The 24,704-nt window shown below is 42.5% G+C and overlaps 1 protein-coding gene across 1 annotated transcript; it reads left to right on the top strand.

Moving 5' to 3' along the window:
* AGA (aspartylglucosaminidase) lies at window positions 907-13,205 on the top strand. The gene is made up of 9 exons (XM_018042039.1): window positions 907-1,122; window positions 4,518-4,671; window positions 5,712-5,824; window positions 6,717-6,829; window positions 8,278-8,392; window positions 9,023-9,098; window positions 9,916-10,023; window positions 10,722-10,855; window positions 12,195-13,205. The coding sequence occupies exons 1-9, from the start codon at window positions 996-998 to the stop codon at window positions 12,293-12,295; spliced, it is 1,041 nt and encodes a 346-aa protein (XP_017897528.1). The 5' UTR covers window positions 907-995; the 3' UTR covers window positions 12,296-13,205.

Consider the following 24,704-nt stretch of genomic DNA (forward strand, 5'->3'; position numbering starts at 1 on the left):
CTATTAGCATTAAACAGAGTATTTTTAATTCTACCTCGGTTTACAAAGTCAAAGAAGCTCCTTCCCTCAGTTGCAGAATTTGTCAGCAAGAAACATAACTTAAAATGATTAGCTGTTTAATGTTTCATGAAATTTCCAAAAGCAAATCTAATTGTTAAGAACAAGTAAATTAGATACACATAAATAAAAGGTTTTAAATGAACGCTCAACGAGAATGTTTTACGGTAGGTCTACTTAGAAATAGTTCCCAGAATCTTTAATATGCTTCAGCTCATCTTTCAACAAAGTAACGTCTCCATTCTGCTTGTATTCAAACATTTATTGAGCACTTAATGTTGCCAGGTACAAGTAAAACACATTCAGAAATGAACAGAGGTAGCTTCTCGCCCTAGAGGTACAACAAAGCACACCTCAGCGAGCTGTGTAGACAGTTATTAATTTCCGCTTCTCCAGTTTCTCCCATTTCTTTCAGCTCAGGGATTTATAACCAGAGGACGTCCTACAAACACTGCAGCGGAGAGACGACTGCAGGTAGGGTGAGAGAAATCTAAAATAAACCTGGTTTATAGGCGAGCACGGCTCACCTAACTAACACTCAATAACCATCCCCGTATCTGCGTCAAGGAACCGCACGGAGCACACTGTAAATTTCACAAACTGACCAACTTCGACTAACGAAATCAAATTTAAAAGTCCCCAGGATCGTGTAAGCCGAAGCCGAACAATTTCATACTAATTTTTGGTTGAATAGTTTACAAAAAGAAAAATAAGACCTCAGAAGGACGCTGGCACCAACCGACAACACCGTGGTGACCTGAAAACTCCCAGGGGGCCGCGGAAACCACGTCTCGCGAGAATTGAGGATCTGGGGCCCTAGGCCCAAAGGGGTGGGCGGGGCGAGACGATGGGCGGGGCGCCGGGACCGCGAGTTCCGGGTTCATGGGCCGCAGGTCCGCAGCGGCCGTGACCTCTGGCGCCGGTCTGGAGGCGCAGCTATGGCACGGAAGCCCGGCCTCCTCCTGCCGTTGCTGCTGTTGCTGCTCGGCCCAGCCCCGGCGCGCAGCTTCGGCCAGCTGCCCTTGATCCTCAACACTTGGCCTTTCAAGAATGCAACCATGGCAGGTGCGGGGCCGAGCCGGGGGCTGCGCTGCGCGAGCTGGCGGGGCGGGCGGGCCGCAGCTGACCCGGGGCCGGGGGCCGGGAGCCGGGAGCTGGCAGACCTTCCGCAGCCGCCCCTCCGGCCTCTCCCGCTCCCCTCGCGCCGCGGCGTCTCCCGCGCCGCACCCTCCTCCCCGCCACAGCTGCATTTTTAGGTCCTCAGCGGCGGGGTGACTCCTGTTCGGACGCCGGTCACTATTTTCCACCCTGACCTACGGCACTTACGGCCTCTGCTCAGACTTCCAGGGGCCCCTGCACCTTCTTTTGCCTTTTATTGTTTTTTCTGGGCTTGTGTCCCTTGTCTGCCTCAGCACCTCTGCTTTCTAACCCCTGAAGTATCCGCAGTAACTCTCTACTTAAGCTTGGCAAACGACCAAATTCCCAAATAAAGCATCATCTATTCACCTTTATTTTCTGTGCTACATGCTGACATGCCGTATTTGTCATCAGAAATACGGCGTTCTAGTCTTGATTATACATTATCATCATCCTCAGTTCAGTCGCTCAGTCGTGTCCGACTCTGCAACCCCATGAACCGCAGCACCCCAGGCCTCCCTGTCCATTACCAACTCCCGAGTCTAACCAATCGGAGAAGGCAATGGCACCCGACTCCAGTAGTCTTGCCTGGAAAATCCCATGGACGTAGGGGCCTGGTAGGCTACAGTCCATGGGGTCGCGAAGAGTTGGACACGACTGAGCGACTTCACTTTCACGCATTGGAGAAGGAAATGGCAACCCACTCCAGTGTCCTTGCCTGGAGAATCCCAGGGACGGCGTAGCCTGGTGGGCTGCCGTCTATGGGGGTCGCACAGAGTCGGACATGACTGAAGAGTCTAACCAAACCCATGTCCATAGAGTAGGTGATGCCATCCAACCATCTCATCTTCTGTTGTCCTCTTCTCCTCCTCCCTTCAATGTTTCCCAGCATCAGGGTCTTTTCAAATGAGTCAGCTCTTTGCATCAGGTGGCCAAAGTATTGGAGTTTCAGCTTCAGCATCAGTCCTTCCAATGAACACCCAGGACTGATCTCCTCTAGGATGGACTGGTTGGATCTCCTTGCAGTACAAGGGACTCTCAGCAGTCTTCTGCAACACCACAGTTCAAAAGCATCAGTTCTTCGGTGCTCAGCTTTTATAGTCCAACTCTCACATCCATACATCACCACTGGAAAAACCATAGCCTTGACTAGACGGAACTTTGTTGGCAAAGTAATGTCTCTGCTTTTTAATATGCTGTCTAGGTTGGTCATAACTTTCCTTCCAAGGAATAAGCGTCTTTTAATTTCATGGCTGCAATCACCATCTGCAGTGATTTTGGAGCCCAGAAAACTAAAATCAGCTACTGTTTCCACTGTTTCCCCATCTATTTGTCATGAAGTCATGGGACCGGATGCCATGATCTTAGTTTTCTAAATGTTGAGCTTTAAGCCAACTTTTTCACTCTCTTCTTTCACTTTCATCAAGAGGCTCTTTAGTTCTTCTTCACTTTCTGCCATAAGGGTGGTGTCATCTGCATATCTGAGGTTATTGATATTTCTCCCGGCAATCTTGATTCCAGCTTGTGCTTCATTCAGTCCAGCGTTTTTCATGATGTACTCTGCTTATAAGTTAAATAAGCAGGGTGACAGTGCACAGCCTTGACATACTCCTTTTCCTATTTGGAACCAGTCTGTTGTTCCATGTCCAGTTCTAACTGTTGCTTCCTGACCTGCATACAGGTTTTTCAAGAGGTAGGTCAGGTGGTCTGGTATTCCCATCTCTTTCAGAATTTTCCACAGTTTGTTGTGATCCACACAGTCAAAGGCTTTGGCATACTCAATAAAGCAGGAATAGATATTTTTCTGGAACTCTCTTGCTTTTTCGATGATCCAGCGGGTGTTGGCAGCTGGATCTCTGGTTCCTCTGCCTTTTGTAAAACCAGCTTGAACATCTGGAAGTTCACGGTTCATGTATTGCTGAAGTCTGGCTTGGAGAATTTTAAGCATTACTTTACTAGTGTGTGAGATGAGTGCAATTGCCTCAGAACTTCTAAAAAAAATACACATGCCTGGGCCCAACTCTTGAGGTTTTCATTCCACTGCTTGAATGAGACTTTTTTTTTTTAAGTTGCTTAAGTGATGTTGATTTGCAGCCATCTGGGACTGAGAATGACTAAGATATCACCTCCTCTAGGAAGCTTTCCCTCATTTAGCACCCTCAGACCCAGTCTGAGTCAGGTGCCTGTCTTATGTGCTCTTGTAACATCCTGTACCTATCATGGTTCTGTCATTTTCTTACTGTGTTCCATTCATTTCAACTTGTACTGCCCGAGGAGTTTCTTCTACTCCTACTCCTCTCCCCTATTTGGGGCTACTAATAGAATTTTCTGGTGCTGAACTGGCTTTAGCATTTGATGGCCTTAAGTTTGTATGTTACAGGCAGTACATATGATTCAGAGAATGCATAAACAGGCTACAAGAAATTGCCAGCTACAAGGAGACAGAAAAGAAAGTTCAGGGCCCCAGGCAGGAAACAGTTCTCTGTGTTGCCTGAATTCAAGGGGGAAACTTCTCTAAATGTACTTTGAAGCCTGTTCTTTCAGTAGTAATACTTAAATTATTTACAAATAGTAGCACCAACCCGTCAAGGAATTCTGTTTTTATTAGTAAAGAAACTGACTGCTGAAGACCTTTTTTCTTCCTCCCCTTTTCCATGTGTGGGCCTCTGGAGAACATAGTTTAGTGTTAAAAGCATGGCCACTGGAACCAAAATAAGTATTTAATATGGTGTTTCTCTCCAGTTTTAAAACTTACAACTGAAGCTACTAAAAGAAAAATTGAAAATTCATGATATAGCATCATAAGATTTTTTTCTACATCAGATTATTTAAAATATACCTACTGAAGTAGCCTCTATCACAGCAAGTGTCCATAACAGTACCATAACAGCAGATAATTCCAATGTGGGCTCAGGTGGATTAATTCATTAATTCAGGTATTGTGTAGTTAGTATCCCCATTTTAAGTAGCAGGAAACAGATGCCGAGAGGTTAAGTTGTTAGCTCAGGGTCACACGGCCCAGAATCACAGAAGTATTCTTTTTTCACACACGTAGTAGAAATGGGTACTAATAAGTGAAAAAACCCTCACTTTGCATCAATAGCCGAAGCCTTTGGATTCTTCATGGTAAGTACCTGTCTTACATAATTCTGCCTATATCATTCTGACTTCTTTGTAGCACTTGATAAACGAAGATTTCAACTTAACTGGAGTAAATGTGCAAACAATTTTTAAAATAGGCGTTTTTGTGCCATTTTTGGTCTGTTGCCTTTGGCACGGAAAAGGAAATCAGTATCTACACCACTATTGGGTTTGATTCCCAGCGTGGAAGATGTTGGCGGCTGGAGGTTCGGCCCTGGACGCAGTTGAGAGCGGCTGCGCGACGTGCGAGCAGCAGCAGTGCGACGGCAGCGTGGGCTTCGGGGGCAGCCCGGACGAGTCGGGGGAGACCACGCTGGATGCCATGATCATGGACGGGTAGGGACGCCCTGCACACAGAGCCGTGCTTCTCTGCGCGGCTCTGCTGCAGGTGGAGTTACATTTGCAGTTGGTTAGTCTTATACCCCGGAGAAGGCACTGGCGACCCGGTCCAGTACTCTTTTGCCTGGCAACTCCCATGGACGGAGGAGCCTGATGGGCTGCCATCTATGGGGCTGCACAGAGTTGGACACGACTGAAGCGACTTAGCAGCAGCAGCAGCAGCAGTCTTATACCCAGAGCAAGATGCACAAATACATACGGTGGTTTTTCTTTTTTTAATTTTTTTATTGGAGTGTAGTTGATGTGCAGTGTAGTGTTAGCTTCAGGTGTGCTGCAAAGCGGATCAGTTACACACTTTGCTTTGTATTCTTTTCCCATTTAGGCCATTGCCGACTATCCAGTAGAGTTCCCTGTGCGGTACAGTAGGTCCTTGCTGTTTATTTTATATACAGTAGTGTGTATGTGTCAGTCTCAATCTCCCCACAATGTATAAGTTTTGATATATTTTGATATAACCTATACTCAATATCTTGTAATAACCTATAATGGAAAAGAATCCAAATCACTTTGTTGTACACCTGAAACTAACACAACATTGTAAATTAACTACACCTCAATTTAAGATTTTTTTGAAAGGAAAAATCGTTATCATAATAGAAATATCACATGGAGGTAGGTAGGTCTCCTTAGAATAGAGAGAACCTTAAAGTACGAAAACGTGTACCTGGGAAACCATTGTTTACCTGCCAGCCACGAACCCTGTGGTTTCCCTGACCTGAAGCCTTAAAGGCCCTTTCAAAAGCCAGAGCAGTGGGAAACTGAGAAGGCCAGTGCTGTGGGAGTACATGGCTAATTGATTTTCTGGTTTTTTTCCTTAAATGTCTGAATGTGGGAATTTGTATGAACTTTGTGAATGTGTTGTCGCTTCTATGGTAAGACGGTGGAGTTTAATCCTACAAAACACTATAGGTTGAAGTAAAAAATTTGTGAACATATAAAAATACCTGAATTAATCTGACCATGCTTGTTTCTGGCAGCACTACCATGAACGTGGGAGCAGTAGGAGATCTTAGACGAATTAAAAACGCCATTGGCGTGGCACGCAAAGTCCTGGAACACACGACACACACGCTGTTAGCAGGCGAGGCAGGTGTGTTGCAGCTGTGCTCCATCATGCTGTCTTTTGGCTCTAGTCTTCACTCTGAAAAAAGGGCTCAGTGTAAAATAGTGCATGAAAGCAGACCTAAGTTCAAAGTCCAGCTGTTTCACGTAACATCTGTTTAACTTCGGACAAGTTCCTTGACTTCTAAACCACACTTTCTTTATCTTTAATGGAGGATATTTTAGAAATCAGTTTATTATCAATAAATGAGTCATTACCGGAGGAGAACAAGGATTCAGCATCATTTCCCTTCTTGTGTTACGTTTATATGGGTATAAGACCTGAGAGACATATGATGAGAGAAGGTGGGAACAGGAGGGGTTTTGCTACAACAGTGGTACTTCCTTGAACGCCTTCCTAGGTATATACTCAAACTCATACTGCAATCTATAGTCAAAAGTCACATTTGCTACATTGTTTAATGATGTAGTGAACAACTCCAGGAGGCATCCTTCAGTTTTCTTGACGACAAAGCCAGGAGCTGTTACTCTTCTTGGAATCAGTGGTGCCTTTATTGGGTGTCTTAGCATTTCTTTACATGCTAGGCACTGCACCCCAGTTAGAGCCACAGAGTCACTGTTGTTGCAGGGTGTCCCTTTCCTTTTGTAAAGCAGAAGGAGCAAGATCTGGAGGGAAAGGAGAACTGTCCTCACACACAACACCAGGGTGTCAGTAGATGAGCGTCAGGAAGGGCGTAGGGAAGCGGAGACCTGGAAACTGATGCCCACAGCACTCCTTGAGTCTGAATACTCCCTGGACCGTCTGTGTTTCCCACCTCGTGCTCCACAAAGGAGACAGCTGACCAACAGCACTTCCTATACATACATTTTATTTAAAAGAAGACACTTAACTCATTTACATTTTTGTTCCCAATCTCCAGCCACTAAGTTTGCCGAAAGCATGGGCTTTATCAATGAGGATTTATCCACCAACGTTTCTCAGGCTCTTCATTCAGACTGGCTTGCTCGGAATTGCCAACCAAATTACTGGAAGGTACGTATGCATGATTTTTTAAAGTTATTTGAAAATATTGAGTGACAGTCCTTCCACTTTCGGTCATCCACCTGTTGCCTGCAGCGTGAGTTAGCAACCCTGGTTGCTCGTTGGAACCAGCGATTGAAGCCAGCTCTGGGCACAGGTGGTCTCGAAAGCTCCCTAGCTGCATCCAATCCACATCCCCGTTGGGGAGCTCCTGGCCCCTGGCAGTGGCTTCAGACTTAAAAGGTTTCTGCTGTAGAGTAAGGGGCTGCCTCACTGCAACTGCTTTCTCTGTTTCTTTGTAGCAAAAGGTTCCATGTGTTAAAAACCCAAAGTTTGGAAACCATTAATCTAAAGTATTTCTTAACAGTTTATCTATGTGAAGTATACTCTATATTTTGCCCTTATTCACCTTGAAGATTTATACTATTAGGTGTCTGTTACTAGAAAGATAATTTGTCTGTAAATCAATGGAAAAGCAAAGAAAGTGTTAATCCTCAGTCGTGTCCAACTCCTAGTGACCCCATGGATTGTAGCCCACTGGGCTACTCGTCTATGTGGTTCTCCAGGCAGAATTACTGGAGTGGGTAGCCATTCCCTTCTGTAGGGGATGATTGAACCTGGGTCTCCTGCTTTGCAGGCGGATTCTTTACAGTCTGAGCCACCAGGACTTTAGCCTAAATCGGTTTTTCGTTCCCAGCAGAGTCCTTCTCTGGAGTACCTTGATCTCTCATCCACTTCTTCACCAAATTCTAATTACCTTTGAGTAACCAGGGAGTCTCTTGAAAGAGACCACTGCTTGACACCAGGTCATGGGAGGCACCCTGTGCACAAATGGATAAGACATGAGTTGTAGGCTTCTTGCTTTAATACTAATCCAAGTCCACAAGCTGAATTTATGAATTTGGATTATTTTCTTAAGCCTCTCAGATTCATAAAAGAACCTGAAAGTACAACTTAGAATATGCTCACATGAACCTAGCTTTGAAAACTGGAAGGTTTTAAAATAGATTTTGCTTTAAATCTCAGAATAACTCTTCCTTGGCCAGGGAACAGATTCTAAAATTGAGAAAATCAGGTTGTATATCTGATTTGTTTAAGGAATAAAAAAAAAAAAGAAAATCTAATCTTAAAAATCATATCTAATCTAAAAAAGCAAATCTTTATATTTGCCATTGTGCTGAGACATTTTGGCATATACAGAGAAAAAGTGGGGATCTCTTCCAGATATTATAGCTGTCTAGTCCATATTGGTTAATTCTGAGATTCGACTAGGTATTTAGCAAAATTATATCCATCTGTTCACATAAGACTTAGCTAACCTTTGGCTTTTAATTCTTACCTTTCAGTTACCAGATGTCCTTTTGGTTTCTTGCTAATGTTTAGTAATTGTTCATAACCACTTGCTGATTTCTAAAATCACCCTTTCTAAAAAAAAAATAAAACTTAAATATTATTTACAGAATGTTATACCAGATTCTTCAAAATACTGTGGACCCTACAAACCACCTACTATCTTAAAACGAGATGGTATCGCCTACAAAGATCCAGCACACAGTTACAGTCATGATACTATTGGTAATTTGTCTTCTCTACAGTATTTATGCTTATAGTCAGCCATTTTTAATTGCTTCCTTGTAGTTTTAAATTTCTTTATTCTTATTCATGAACCAGAAGGTGATTTTGATTAACTGCCAATTAAGGAAAAAAACATACATATACACATATGCATACACACACATTCTTTTCATGTCATCTGTATACATTTTGGTCAATTACCCTATACAAAAATCTGATGATCATTCACGTGATGATTTTTAAATCTTTGTTTGATATTTAGTTCTTTAATAATTTTATGTTTGCCACATTCAAATGATCTATCCAGTCATTTCCAGTGATGTTGGAAGTTTCCATTAGTCTCTAGCAGTGATTCTCTTTGGCATAACCGTTGAAGTGGCACTGAAAAGTGAGCAGTCTGAAGTGAGGAAATGGGATGCCTACACAATGATGCCATGAAACCAGGTCATTAAAACACACAGATTATGTACCACTGGTGTAATTTTCAGAATCCCCAAGATTCCTATTGTCTTCTACCTGAAATTAATGGAAGAGGATGTTTATATTGCCAATTGCTCAATTATTTGGTTTTATTTGAGGTACACTTTAGAGTTGATACCTACAATGATATATTCTTTTTTAAATTTCTAGGCATGGTTGTCATCCATAAGATGGGAAATATTGCTGCTGGTACATCTACAAATGGTATAAAATTCAAAATACCTGGGTTAGTGTTTCTAAAAGAACAGATCTCGAAAATATGTATTGAGTGTCAGCCAATATGTCCTAGGTGCCTTGGGGGATGAAGAGTGTTAAGAGCACAGCCCTGCCCTCATAGCTGAGTTCACTGTGAAAGAACATACATGAGTAGCTGCTAAGTACAAAGGAGAAGGGGTCTCATCCAGGGCTGCAGAGTTCAGGGGTGATCAGATTGGGCCAGGATAGTCAGGGAGGCCAGAGAGAGAGGCCGGGCACTGACCCTGAGCCTGAGCTAGGGAACGGGAATGTCTGGGCCATGGCCCGAGCCAACCCGAAGCAGTACACGCCCGGGTTCAGGGCTCAGGATGGCCAGAGCAGAACTGCATACCTGTCAAGGGCAGGGAAGGAAGGCCAGAGCCGGACTTGAGGGAGTCTTTAAGGATTCCTGGACTTTTATTTCAAAGTAGCAGAAAAGCGTGGAAGGTTTATTATTAACACAAGGAAAAGCGTGCTGAAATGCTGGCATGTGAGCTGGAAAGCAGGAACAGATTGTAGCTGAGGAAAAGCGGTTGGGACCTGTTGAGACGATCCCACATGAGACGATGCAGGTGGTGGTGTCGGGACAGGCGCTGTGAACCTGTGCGGTCCCCCTGCGTGTGACGGGCTGCTGGCTGATCGCCCTGTAAGGAGTGCAGGGTTGTGAAAACCCAAGTGGAAAAACTAAGGAAAATCTTGCTTGTCTGTATTCCGATGAAGAATTTACTTGAAATGATAGTCAGTGACTAAGCAAAAACATCTAAGAGAGTTTTCTGCACCCTGAATGACCATGCTGTGCCCTCCCAAAGCCGAATAGGAGACTCACCGATACCTGGGTCTGGGGCCTATGCTGACGACATGGTGGGGGCCGCGGCAGCCACAGGCGACGGGGACATCCTGATGCGCTTCGTCCCAAGGTGTGTCCCCCTCCTCCATCTGTGACTCCAGAGAGTCAGGTGGCAATGCCATGTGTCAGGATAACGTAATCATCTGTGCCACGTGACCTGAACCTGTGTGTGGCAGAACGTTTTAGAAACCTTGCCTACCAACTGTTCACAGTATCACTTTAACAGTCATAATCCTTCAAATGAAGCAGTCATAGTCCTCTGAAATGGAATAATACCGCTCACTGTGCTACACAGATGAAAATACTTAGGATCTATTTACATAAAGTGTAAGGCCACTGAGAGAACGTGAAAACTGACAACAAAAGTAGAAAATGGATTCACTATATACCGTTAATGACTGAAAGATAACCCTTACAGTTGGCTGTTTTGTTCATGCCTAGTGTTTCTCCCCATTGACAGTAGCCTTGTTTCTTATTTAAAGACTTTCTGACTTTAGGCTGATATTACTAAATAACAGTTATTCAGCCAAAGCCAAAACATTACTTCTTATCTGAAATGAGTGGGTGGGTGAGCTGAAAAGACAGAAATGGCACCAAGATTACTTCCTTTTCTATTGATAGTGCCACAGAAGTTAGGGGCCTCTGTTCACCTATCTGCACTGTATTAAATGTGACAATTTTTTTGGTTTTACACGTGGAACCTCAAGTAACCAAACTTTGGAGTTTGTTTATTCTGTGATACTAAAGTTTTGCCTCTGTTTAAATCAGCTATCAAGCTGTAGAATATATGAGAAGAGGGGAAAATCCAACCACAGCGTGTGAAAAAGTGATCTCAAGAATCCAGAAGTATTTTCCCAAATTCTTTGGGGCTGTGATATGTGCCAACGTGACCGGAAGTTATGGTGGGTTTGATTTTAAATTCATATTTGTGTGGACCTGCAAATGTTGCTGAGGACAGAGACTTTTAAATGCCGTGAGAAATTTTATTCCTCTGCAGCAGAAACCAGGGCTATACTGAGTAGATGTTCACTGCTGATGTGTCAAGACCCCCAATGGGTTAAAAATGTACCTGAAACCCTCCTTGGTTGACTGTTAGTGGGTAGGATCCAGTCCTTGGTTTTTAGCTTATAGCCTTGACATCTGTCCAAAGGAAAGTTTAGCTTCAGCTCAAGTGCATGCTGAGATGGGCTAATCAAGTCAAATGCCTTTATTTGTTAGAAGTAGTTAGGGATAAATGATCTTCCCTGCTTCTTGTCCATTCATTATTTAAAGGCCTCAGTCATTTAGATCTCAGGATTCCCAGGTACAAAATGTATTACCAATTAGTAAACTAAAGGCGTTAGCAGAATTATTTTTGCACTGTATTTGAGGCATATCGTTTGCTTCATTTACTTTTCATGTGAACCTATCACAGTTTCAAAGCACTTCAAGATCAACCACGGCCGCTCCTCATTAGTGAGATTTCAGATGGGGAAGATACATGGCCTACTGATCAATACAACTTATTAGGTTAGACTGCTTATTATTGTGCTTTGATCTCTTACTTCCCACAGTTCGGTATTTGAAAACTTGGTGGAGGAATTCCTTACGCTTTTTTAAGTACTAAAAATGCAAAAGTCAATATAAGTTATGGGGGAAAAGGCTTTATGTCTAAAATAAGTCTGTTTCATCGATTCCCTCTTAGGAAATAAGTCTTAGAAAGCTCAAAGTTGCACTTAACAGGATGTAAAAATGATAATTATATAATTGTAGATGAATTTAAAATTGACCAGCTCCTTATGCTGAAAGTAGTGGCAATAAAAGGATGCCCTCCAGGTGTCTGAGCTGGGGAAGAATTGTCTCTGTCTGACAAAGACCATCTTGACAAATTAGCCTCCCCACCCATGGGCATAGAAGAGTAGAAACAAACAGGGAGCCTGGGGAGGGGAAGATTATGGATGGATACAGGGAATGGCCCAGTGACTAGGAAACGTACCTGAAAATTTTCTGCTACAAAAAGGGTATGAAAACTTTAAAATAATGGTAGCAATGACCGCATATGTATAGGAGCAAAGCATCAGCCTTTATTATGAGGTCTCATGGGCTGTCAGGTGATGGGTACTAAGGTAGACACACTCACACTGGTATGGCCTGCCTGAACAGCAGGTACACATTGGCCACTGTCCGAAGCGGTGTCTGTACTGGTTGTAAATACGTGCATTCTACATTTAACCAAACGGCTTTCTCTCTTCTTGGCCCCAGGTGCTGCTTGCAATAAACTTTCAACATTTACTCAGTTTCAGTTCATGGTTTATAATCCTCTAAAAAGTGAGCCAACTGAGGAAAAAGTAGACTGCATCTAATCCATCTTTTCTGTCAGCATCTATATTTAAAGAAACAGAAGCTGAAAAGTCTACTCACTGTCATCGAATAATGTGCCTCGTGTATTCTAAACTCTGTAAAATAAGCACAAAAATAAATTTTATGCTGAAACAGCATTTTCACTTTCTATGTGTGGAAAAAAAATTTTTGTTTTTACTTAAGCTTTATGTATCCCCTGAAAATGAATATGTGTGTGTATTTTGTACATGTTTAATTTTAAGTGATCTCTGGATTTCTGTTCAGTGTTTCAAGAAATTTCTACTTTGGGGATTTATTTCCATAGTAATATAGTAAAGGCACAAAACAAATCTGTATTTGGATACTTAAATAGGTAGAGTAGCCAAGATACTTAGACCCAAAGGAAGAATAATGATGAGTCCCACCATGATACACTCTAACTGAATTTCAGTACCTTTACAGTAGTATGTCTCTTAATGACTTATTATCAGTTATACATAGTATGGTCTTCTAGCCTGAAGAGGAAAGAATGCTGTTAATATTACAGGTGCATTGTGTTTTGCACATATTAGAAAATGTGGGCATCTTCTGGTGAGCAGCCATGTTGATTTTCTTGGACTTTTTCATCTAATGGAGCTCTCAACCTGTGAAGGTTTGTTAGCCACAAAAATCTCTAAATTTTTAGCTATAAGTATTTAGTACTGATAATTTTTTCTGCAAGTTGATTTAGAGAACTTGATCTGTACTGTGGTTTTATGAATCTCCTGTACAGAGGCTAGCAGTGAGTCAGTGCCTCTTGTCCGCCTTGCTTTCCTGAGCACTCAGTCAGCCGTCTGTGGACAGCCGTCCTGAACTGTACATGTGTGTGCTCATTAGCATCTCTGCCTTCATGACCTTGTACATCAGGAGTCATTAATAAAGCTGCATGTACAATATTGTCCCCACCTTCAGTGTATCTGCCCTGTTTATGTCCTACACTCATCTTAATCTTTCATGGTCTTTGTAAGTTAGGGCTGGAAAGCTGTAGTTTGGAGAATGCTCTCAGGTCACCTGTGCTCAGACCTCACCACGTATCATGACTGGGGTGCCTCCTCACAGACGCCCTCTCTGGCCGATCCAGTCGGTCTTCACAAAGAGGAACTTGAAAGCTGGACTCGGCAGCTGCTGACGGAGGCCTGAAAACCAGTAAGGAGATAGTCCTGCAGCCTCACACTCAGAGCAGCAGGGGAAATCTTACCTTTGTGGGCTCCCATGAGGCGTGATGGCTTGCTGAAATCTGCTGGACTGTGGAACAGGGAGAAAGAAGCCAGACTGAAACTCAGCGTTTCTATCAAGGTGAAGTGCCTGTGTTTCTTGTTTGCCGTCTGGTAACATGTTAGGTGACCGTGTGCCACCAGAAAAATACATTTGAAAGTCTTCACAGCCTGTCACTCCCTAGCAAATTAGTTGATCCTGATTTACTCTTGCAGAACTCTGACCTGAAGTTGTTAGACATGGACATGTACACTGCTGTGGCTACTGCGGCTAAGTCGCTTCAGTCGTGTCCGACTGCGACCCCATAGACGGCAGCCCACCAGGCTCCCCCGTCCCTGGGATTCTCCAGGCAAGAACACGAGCGGGTTGCCATTTCTTTCTCCAATGCATGAAAGTAAAAAGTGAAAGTGAAGCCGCTCAGTCATGTCTGACTCTTGCGACACCATGGACTGCAGCCTGCCAGGCTCCTCCGTCCATGGGATTTTCCAGGCAAGAGTACTAGAGTGGGGTGCCATTGCCTTCTCCAACATGTACACTATATGCACATAAAAAGGGATCTATTTCTAATACCAGCACTCAAATTATTCCTTTTGGTTTCAAAAGACAAATAATAAGCATAAGACAGTTTAAATTGAGATATCATACATAGACTGTCAGTTCAGTCGCTCAATCGTGTCCGACTCTTTGTGACCCCATGAATCGCAGCACGCCAGGCCTCCTTGCCATCACCAACTCCCGGAGTTCACTCAGACTCATGTCCATTGAGTCAGTGATGCCATCCAGCCATACCCTGTCGTCCCCTTCTCCTCCTGCCCCCAATCCCTCCCAGCATCAGAGTCTTTTCCAATGAGTCAACTCTTTGCATGAGGCGGCCAAAGTACTGGAGTTTCAGCTTTAGCATCATTCCTTCCAAAGAAATGCCAGGGTTGATCTCCTTCAGAATGGACTGGTTGGATCTCCTTGCAGTCCAAGTGACTCTCAAGAGTCTTCTCCAACACCACAGTTCAAAAGCATCAATTCTTCGGTGCTCAGCTTTCTTCACAGTCCAACTCTCACATCCATACATGACTACTGGAAAAACCATAGCCTTGACATAGACTGTAACATACTTTTAAAGCTCATAATTTTTAATTGTTGAAGTTCTTTTTCAGTTCAGTTGCTCAGCCGTGTCCGACTCTTTGTGACCCCATGAACCGCAGCATGCCAGGCCTCCTTGTCCATCATCAACTCCCAGAGTTCACCCAATCCCATGTCCATTGAATCAGTGATGCCATCCAACCATCTCATCCTCTGTTGTCTCATTTTCCTCCTGCCCTCAATCTTTCCCAGCATCAGGGTCTTTTCGAATGAGTCAGCTCTTCACATCAGATGGCCAAAGTATTACAGTTTCAGCTTCAGCATCAGTCCTTCCAATGAATATTTAGGACTGATTTCCTTTAGGATGGACTGGTTGGATCTCCTTGCAGTTCAAGGGACTCTCAAGAGTCCTCTCCAACACCACAGTTCAAAAGCAGAAGTTCTTTTTATTAAAGTGTCATTATATCTGATACTTGGTGACTGAATTTGGAGCTAAGGACATAATTGAACTCAGTATCTTAATAATTTAATTAACTTCATTTGAATAAAAACTGATGACATATCTTAATTGGATGCTAATTATGAAAACAGATTAAGACCTATTTATGTCATTTTATTGGTCTTTTTGAAAAAGATTCCTAGACCTTTAAAAGTGCTTCTAAAAAGACATTTAAAATTTTTGCTTGTTTTCTTGAGTATTATGCTATTTATGCATATATATTTGACCCTTAGGAACTTAAAAGGATGACACGGCCCATGAAAACTGCATGTCTATGAATTGCCTGTGCCCCATAGGTGCTATAAGATGAATCTTTTCTTACACAATCCAGGGTCAGCCAGTAAAGAAATGCCATATTTCAGTTTTTGAAAAAGCATAGCCACTTGAAGGATAAAATCACTGCCACATTCAACTTGGATATAATGGGGAAAGTTAAAACTGCCATTATCAACCTATTTGCATCTGAGTTAAAGGGACAGGAAGTCATACAATTCTAATGCCTGGAGAGTGCACTAAAGCATTGGTCAGCTGATTTAAACTTGTGACCTTTCTATGCTGTGCATTAGATGTGGTTGTTCATGTATTCTCTTTAATTAAAATTTGGTTTCTAGAATGTGGATGACAACACATGATATTATGAGAAAATCAGATATTACAGTAGATGTGGAAAAACAAAGTTCCTTTCAATTGCTAGCTATCTGTCTCCATTTCTTTCTAACTTGTGCAAAAACGTCAAAAGGCTTCTTTGCATTCCTAAATAAAACCAGTGTCACTTGTCTTGCTCTCTTGTTCCATTTATTGTAATAGAGACTGATTAAAAATTAAACCAGAGTTCAGAATAAATGTCAGACATCAATGTCTGACAATGTCAGACAATGATTCTAATGATGCTAAAGCAGTGTTGTATTGGAGACCCTTTTACCAGGAAGCCAAACCAGTGCTATCAGCCGTATCTGGGAGCTAATTAAAAATGCAGGTTCTCAGACCCCACCCCAGGCCTACTGATTCAGAATCCACATTCTCTCAAGACCTTCACTGACTCATATCAATTTAGAATTTAGCAGCGCTGAGCAAGAGGATGCCAAGTTTCCTCCCGGAGGAGTTAGCCTTGTGAATCAGAAAGAGCACGACGCTGGGGTTTGATAGCCCTAAATGCAACTGAACAACAACAACAAAACCGGAATTGTTTTTCTGCCACCACATTGTCTACTGGAGAAATTCCTTGACGAGTCTTTTTCCACATCTGTCAAATTACGTCTATCAATACATGTGCTGCTCATAAATCATGACGCACCTACCACAGTGTCTGGCATACAACAGAAACGGAACATCTCTTAATTCCTGGTCCTTGCCCACTCTCTCCAGCAGCACCAATATCCTGTGATTCTATGGATCTCAATTCCCGTCACAGACCTCATTTCCCACTGCCACTCCCCCCAACTGAAGAAAATAAACATAAATGATCAAATCTTGCAAAAGTAACATCATATACTAAGAACTAAATAGTTATCAGTGGCAGCAAATGGAGTTACTCCAAGCTTTGATATGCAATATCCCTCAGAAATAAATAAACTGGAGTCCTCCTCTACTAGAAACAATCAAGCTAACGTTTCTGTTTTTCAAATTATCCAAATGTTGCTGTTGCTTGGGGGCAAGATGTACAGATCCTTGGAGTGTTGTCTCAAAACAGGGCGACTGTCGACCCAATTACCCATTAAGTGCTTTCCGTCTTTCAAAGTAACCCTGAAGAAATCTGTTTATTCTAAAGAGTTGTTAGGGGAGAGAAATGTCTCCCAAGATATCTTTTTAAATGCTGTTCCATTGTATTTTGAAGTGATATGTTTTGTCTTTTACTGAATAGGTTATTATTCAGAAATGCTCACTTATCTTTACACTCTTCATTTTGAATTCAACTACACTGTGACTTTTCGGTAAATCTTTTATGAACAAGGTCTCTGGTGAGTCCTCTTTAATTGGTTAAGGATTATCAGCCAAGAACACTGTCAAAACTCTAGACAGTATTTCTTTTAAAAAATCATGCACAAAACTTTTCCTGGGATAAGTTGTCTGGATGCAGATAAAAACAAACCATGCTCTTGTGCCCACAAATACTATTTGAACCAGGCTTGTCAAAACAAGGATGGTTTTCAAGTGCTCCATTAGCAGTCATATTCTTGAAAGCGTTGCTTTTTAAAACTGAATAATTTGTGTTATGATTCTGACAAAACTGGTTGAAAGAAGGAAGGGGACTGGAGGACTTCGCTTGTAAAATATTCTTGTAGCTATTCTTTCATGGTAGACCAACAGAAGACATCAAACACAAAAGCCCCTGAAGGGTTTCCTTCTGTCGTCTTACAGATCTAGACAATTCATTATCATTTCATTAGCTAGTGAGAAGGAATAAACAAAACACACACAGACACCCCCTGGCACCCAGACACAATCTCCGCCTCCTCTCCCTGTTGGGTTATTGTTTGAGTATGTATTGGCCCAGTTCAAAATCTTCCCTCACCTTTTTCCTTTCTTTCTTACTCAAACCTTGCAAACATCTTCCCAATCCTTTCCCTGTTCATATCACAACATACACAAATGTCTCACAGGCTTTCCTGTGTACATCTTTGCAAAGCCTGACTGGCTAAGATGACTATTACTATATTTGCAATTAAATGTATCAATATTTCTAAATACTGTATGCAACTTAAAAGTGGTACTACAGCCAATGTTAGTAAGTTTAATTTTAAATTTTCTATGCTATCATACTTACGCATTAGATGAGCTATTTCATTCACATCACTTTTTAAATCCCTTTAAAATAAAACTGACATTCAAAACCAAGATTAAACTAAAAATTAAAATGGGCAGTTTTCAGCCTGACACTGTAAGAATGAATTCAGGGAAACAAGCTGATTCTAACATCACTATACATTGAACATCATTAAGAAGATATAGTTCCTGCCAAGGTGAATCTAATACTACATCAGCAAATTTATTATTATTATTTTTGGTTTACATTCTACTGGGTATAACTTCCATCGGCTTTTAGGAGACATGTAAAATTTTTACCAGCTTTGAGAAGTTGTTTTGCCTTGGCATAATTGACAATCAAAGCTAAACTAAATTATATTCATCTTTAAGCCATATTATACCTTATCTTGGCATTGCAATGAATTTCAAGATGTCCTTCTGTGCATTGTTCTTAGATTTTAGAAAACCCTTCCATAGCCATTTGTATACTCAGGAAGTTCATTAATCCCAGCACATCCAAGTTGAGTTTTCCCAAAACCTGCTTTTACTCGAGCTACTCCCGGTCAGCAGTTAATAGGAAGGGCTTTCCCACACTCTTCTGGCATCAGAGAGAACTCTTCTGCAGGGCTGGGATGGAAGCCGTCCACCCCAGACACACAGGCCTCCCCAGGGGCCCTTCTCCTCTTCTGAGACTCTGATCTACTTTGGGAGAAGGGCTCAAAGGGTCAGGGGTAGTTGAAAGTACTCATACAGGGCACAATTTTTATATTCTCTCTTTCACCTGGGAGATTTTTCATAAGCCTGCTCAGATCCTCTCTGCTTGGTATGCAATACAGAAATAACAGGGTAAGTCTCTCATAAATTGAATTGAACTGACCACGGATTTGAAGTGACTGCCTTTACCACTGAGCTGAAGCCAACAGAGTTGCCTCCCCCGGCTAAGCTTTGATCAGCGGTTCAGCACTTCCCTCTCCCTGACTAAAATGCAACCAGTCCCCAGCCCTGGTCTTATTAAATGTTCTTGTTCACTTCCCTGGAAATGCTTTAACTCTGGCACCTGCTGGCTGGGAGAGTGATTAGGATTTCATGGGACCAGAGCGTTTCATTTCTGGTGAGCCACACCACGGCCCATAAATTAATACAGGATTATGCTTCAGCATTGACTCTGCAGGCTTGTTTTGAACTGAAAAGGAAAGGCAATTGAAGGATGGAGAAAAATAGCAAATGATCAGATGAAAGGTGAACAGCTGTACAAAACCCAACAGTGTGTATTAGCATAAGCACTTTCTTAGGAGGAAACTAAGAAGTGGACACCGGGCTACTCTGTTCCTGCTGATAAGCGTCATCCATCCTCTCAAATCCTGACTCGCTTTACATGTGGAACATGGCTTACCCTGCGCCAGGATGCATATGGCTCGTCTTGAAGCTCTCTGGAAGCCAGCTCAGCGATTGCAGTCGTGATCCCAGCTGAGCCCAGCTCTCCCCAGGCATTCCCACCAAGGTGCCAGGTGTGTGAAAAAGGCTAAGATCTTCCAGACCAGCACAGACAAAGCCAAGCACTACCAAGCAGCATTCCTCAACACTGAGAGGGGCAAGAGAATCACCCCACTGAGGTCTGTCTTAATTCTTTCCTTCTGCAAGTGGAAAAATCGAAGAGGAGTCAGTACTGCTTAGACTGTGACACGCCTCTCAGCCTGAGGGGAATCTGGCCTTCTGACCATTTACTATCCTAACAAAAGCATCTAGAACATCTGCCAGGAACTCAAGATACTTAGCGGACCCCTACCCTAAAGTGCCTGCTGATTCTTTAAGGACAAGTATTTCCTGACATGTCGATCATGATTTTTGTCAGGCATCTTTAACAACCCTGTGGCTTTTGTCTTTATAAGCCCCTGACTCTTCCCTTCCCTGGAAGCCTCTCTTGTTTTTTCCTGAGTTTGTGTCTCCAGAACTGCAGTTCTTAAGACCCCGACTAAAGCTCCTTATTCTTGCAACCTGGCTCCTGACTATGGTTCCACTTCCCCAGATAAAGATAATATAAATGTTGCTGTTGGCCCTTGGGCCAAATCTAGCCCACTGTCTGTTTTTGGATGGTCTGTGAGCTACGAAGGGGTCTTACATTATTAAGTGGTGGAAGAAACTTAAAATGACAATAATGTTTTTTGACACAAGAAAATTCTACAATGTTCAGATGTCAGTGTCCATCAACAGAGTTGTATGTGGGCACAAATACACTCCCCTACTTGTGCGCTGTAGATAGCTGCTTTTCTACTACAAGGGCAGAGTGGGGTGATTGCAACAGAGATTTCTAAATTATTTATTACATGACCCTTCACAGAAAAAGTTTAACTTCTGTTTTTAAACAGATAAGTTTTGAGTGGATTTCTTACACAGCAATAGATAAGCAACTGTCATGTAAGTTGAAAGATTCTGCAAATGGAAACTCAAGAAGACATCTTAATGCAACAGTTGATTTCTTAGCCACATACCATCAGAGTTAAAATCCAAAAGGAACTAACAACTGGAGAAAATGAACATCAAACTTGCTAAATGTTTTGTCACTTATTGCATACAAACGGCAGCATTTTATTCCCACAGGGAACAGGATGAATGGAACATGTCTTGAGCTCCAACCATCTACCAGGCACTGTGCTAGGTCAGAGGCATGTGATGGTGAGTCAGAACAGATCAAGATCCTGCCCTCTGGGAGCTTACTGTCAAATGGAGAAGAAAGCCAGCAACCAAAGAATTCCACAACACGACCTGGAACTGGTGTGTCACAGTGATTACATATTGTATTCTGCTAACACGGCAGGACGATCTGACATGCCTCCTGGAAAACTCCACTGGGATGCCCCCCAGTCATCTCAGATTCGTCAGGTTCAAACAGAACTCATTTTTCCCACCGAACATGTCCCTCTTACCATGTTTCCTGTCTCAAGGGCTGACAACATCATCCACCTAGTTGCTCAAGACCTCAACACTTGTCTGTCATCACACAGAGCCAATCACATTTACCTCTTAAATATTTCAAATCTGTATGTTTCTCTCCACTCACAGCAGCAGTTCCTTAGCTTGGCCATCACTTTCTTCCATGGAAATTATTCTAATAGGCACTGGACTGATATTCTAAACTGGATTCAAGGCTCTTCTCTAATCCAGTCTCCAAACTCTAGAGCAAACTTTCACAAACCCAAATGTGATGGCATGTGTAATTCTCAAGAGATTACTTCGGTGCTAGGATAGAGGGCTAATCTGTACCACGGTCCCTGCTCATACCACCAAGCCCAGGTTTCACAAGTCTCCACTCCTTACATTCTGTCTCCAACCAGACCTTCTTCACCAGGATCACTCCTCTGCCTCCCCTCCTCCTACAGTAAAGGCTGTCAGTTCTTACAGTGCTTTCCCTCACTGCTGTTGTTCAGTTGCTAAGTCCTGTCTGACTCTGCAACCCCATGGACTGCAGCACGCCAGGCTTCCCTGTCCATCACTATCTCCCAGAGTTTGCTCAAACTCATGTCCATTGGCTCGGTGATCCTACCTAACCATCTAATCCTCATCTAAACCATCATCTCCTTCTCCTCCTGTTCTCAGTCTTTCCCAGCATCCAGGTCTTTTCCAGTGAGTTGGCTCTTTGCATCAGGTAGTCAAATTATTGGAGCTTCAGCATCAGTCCTTCCCCTGAATATTCAGAGTTGATTTCCTTTAGGATTGACTGGTTTGATTTCCTTGCTGTCCAAGGGACTCTCAAGAGTCTTCCCCAGAACACAGTTCAAAAGCCTCAATTCTTTGGTACTCAGCCTTCTTTATGGTCCAACTCTCAGATCTGTACATGACTACTGGAAAAATCACAGCTTTGTGTATATGGACCTTTGTCAGCAAAGTGATGTTTTTGCTTTTTAATACGCTGTCTAGGTTTGTAGCTTTGTCATAGCTTTCCCTCACTACTGTAGTCCAGTTAAGTGTCCCTCCTAAGGGTTCCTGAATAGTCACCTTAAACACAAATAATCACCCTAAATTATTATTGCCTATAATTGTCCCTCCTGGATGATAAGATGGAAAACTATTTCTGTCTTAAGTATTCTCCCTAGTTTCAAGTGTAATGCTTTAATGTTAGTAGGAAATCAATAGATATCTTCATATAAAAGAAAGAAGGTAGGAAGCAATAAAACTCTTCCATGGAACAACTTTAGAACTGATCATAAGAGAATTTTGCAAACATATAGGATATTCCATTAGCTAAGGTGGCTGATGAGGGTGGTTTAACGTGTAAAGGGCAGGGGAGGGCAGGCTTCTTAGCAGTCTCTGTAGGCACAAGACCTTGCTCTCTTAAGCCTGAAGTTAGAGGAAAAAATTAATTACACTAAAACTTGCACAATAAAAACATTTTTTAGTAGCGAAAACTGGTCTCTGTTGATACCAGTACATGACAGGTAAATAGTAAGACATGGCAGGTTGTGAATGAGTCTGCAATAATCTGTGTTTGGTTGTTTTGCACAAGTGTGATAACAGGGTGTCATCTTGACAACAAGCAGGATCCTGAACCCAGTCTTCAAAATGTTCAACTTCAAAATTTCATTTAAAAATCTTTTTTCCTAGATTCTTTCCCTTTAAGTGCTTCAGAATCAAAGTAGAAAACAAAGTAAAGATACTTGAATGTTAAAAAAAATTCAACGTCTGAACTTTGATGAGCCAATTTTAGCATTTAACTACATCCACCCACTTAGCCAGGTCACAGGCAGTTACAGTGGGTGGGACGGACCGAAAGCGCCCAGCAGCTGATAGTCAGCCACTGCAGCTTTCTGCTGCCTTTCAAGAAGGGCATTGCTTCATACAGTGGCTGCCAGCTGGTGGATATCTGGATATTCTCCTCCCCATAAGGAAATACTCTTCAGCTTTTGCGACGGCATGTCACGCATCTCGGTAAGGTGGGCAGATGTGCCCAAGTCAGAGACTCAGTACCCAGAAAGAGAGAGACAGAAGGAGGAAGAGAAAACTTCTTGTGAGAACTGTCCTTAGAAAAATAGTTATATCTTCAAAGATTTACTTTTTTGATATGATATACTACTACTACTACTACTAAGTCGCTTCAGTTGTGTCCGACTCTGTGTGACCCCATAGACGACAGCCCACCAGGCTCCCCCGTCCCTGGGATTCTCCAGGCAAGAACACTGGAGTGGGTTGCCATTTCTGTCTCCAGTTTTCCTTTAAAATTGGAGGAAGTTACAGTTCAGTACACATAGGCAAAGTCGTATCTGACTCTTTGTGACCCCATGGACTGTAGCCCACCAGGCTCCTCTGTCCATGGAATTCTCTAGGCAAGAATACTGGAGTAGGTTGCCATTCCCTTCTCCAGGGAATCTTCCCAATCTGGGGATCAAACCCAGGATCTCCTGCATTGCAAGCAGATTCTTTACTACCTGAGCCACCAAGAAAGGCCTTTCACACACAGGCAAAGGAGCCACAGAGGACCCCTAAAACCCGTAAAATCATTATCCTGTTCCTTTAATGCAAGATATAAAGAAGTTTCCTATCTAACATCTCTTTTCTGTTGAAAGAAATCTGATAGATTTTTCCATCAAAACCTATTATTCTTTCTTAAATTCAAGCTGGTTGGCTCCCCATTAAGTATAAAAGTGATTTGTTTAGACAAAAATGAAGTTAAGGTGGCTATGAGCTCAGATGTCAGATATACATTTGTTTACCTAGCTCTGTTAAAGCATATTTTAAACCATAAACAGGAACAATATATTCATCGTCAAGTTTTTTTTTTTTTTTTTTTGTCTTCCACTCAGAGAGGTTTCTGTAACCAGGACGCTTGCTTCTGTGTGATGCTTAGGAATCTGCGTTGCCGCACGAGGAGGACGAGGGTGTGTGAATATTACCGGGTTAAGACCTAGATTGTGTTCACTTGGCTCCCTGATTAACTCTGTGGCCAAGCAACACAGCTTTCAACTAGATTTATTTGGAAGTCACTGTCCTTTCTTACACTTGAAATCACTTTCCTGAAACTTTTGCTCTATTAGACCGGAGTCCTAGATTTATGCTTTAACTCGGCTGGATTTATTGGACGCTAGATGGGCGTGCAGTACCTTGCAGCCTTCCTTGGAGGTTGGGGCGAGGGGTTTGTCACATCGCTCTTTCCCACGACTTCCATTCAAGTTAGCTATAAAAGCATATTATGCCACTGAACACCAGCTGTGGCAGGTTCTTACAGCTTTGTGAATAGATTTGCCATTTTTGTTTGGGCTGCTGAGTCAGGGAATTGACATTCCACTGTTGTGCTTTTAAAAGTATTTGCTGTGACTTCATTTTTTTTCCCTCTCTGACAGTTGAAGCAGAAAGGTGGATTAGCTTTCTTGATTCCAATTATCTTCCCTGTAGTATATTGCTGATACGCTAGTGTGTCAGATAAGTTATGAGAAGTAGAAGAAGGTGTCACCTGGTAAACGTGACAGTGTTTCAGGGAGGCCTTGAAAGATATTTCTTATCACTGATGGGTCTCTGAGAACTTTTTTTTAAGAGAGGTAGAATTCTTCTGAAATAACTAAGTTGGATTTTTTTCTGCCAAATTTGCTGAAAGACTACCATGCAAATGTCAACTTTTGTTTCTAAAAGAGACATAAATTGAAAAGGTCAGTGTGATGTCCTACCCGATTTCATTCCACACTAGAGTTATTGGAAGGTTTGCTTCATGACACTTGAACCCTTCTGTTTTTCCTTACTATCAGGCAATCGATCATGTCTCAGAAAGACCAGGGTCTTACTGCCACATAGAGAGAGATCTGAGATAATGACTGGATAATATCTGCGGAAAATGCATGTCTTCATGTTTTATTTTTGTGTGCTGTAAATTA

Source organism: Capra hircus, chromosome 27 (genome assembly GCF_001704415.2).
Source record: "Capra hircus breed San Clemente chromosome 27, ASM170441v1, whole genome shotgun sequence".
NCBI lineage: Eukaryota > Metazoa > Chordata > Mammalia > Artiodactyla > Bovidae > Capra > Capra hircus.

Bases quoted from the DNA above. Each gene is read 5' to 3' on its own strand.
- AGA (XM_018042039.1), top strand. From the start codon at position 996: ATGGCACGGAAGCCCGGCCTCCTCCTGCCGTTGCTGCTGTTGCTGCTC. The intron at 4,672-5,711 runs GTAGGGACGCCC...TGTTTCTGGCAG, and splicing joins GATGCCATGATCATGGACGG to CACTACCATGAACGTGGGAG. The intron at 5,825-6,716 runs GTGTGTTGCAGC...CCCAATCTCCAG, and splicing joins GCTGTTAGCAGGCGAGGCAG to CCACTAAGTTTGCCGAAAGC.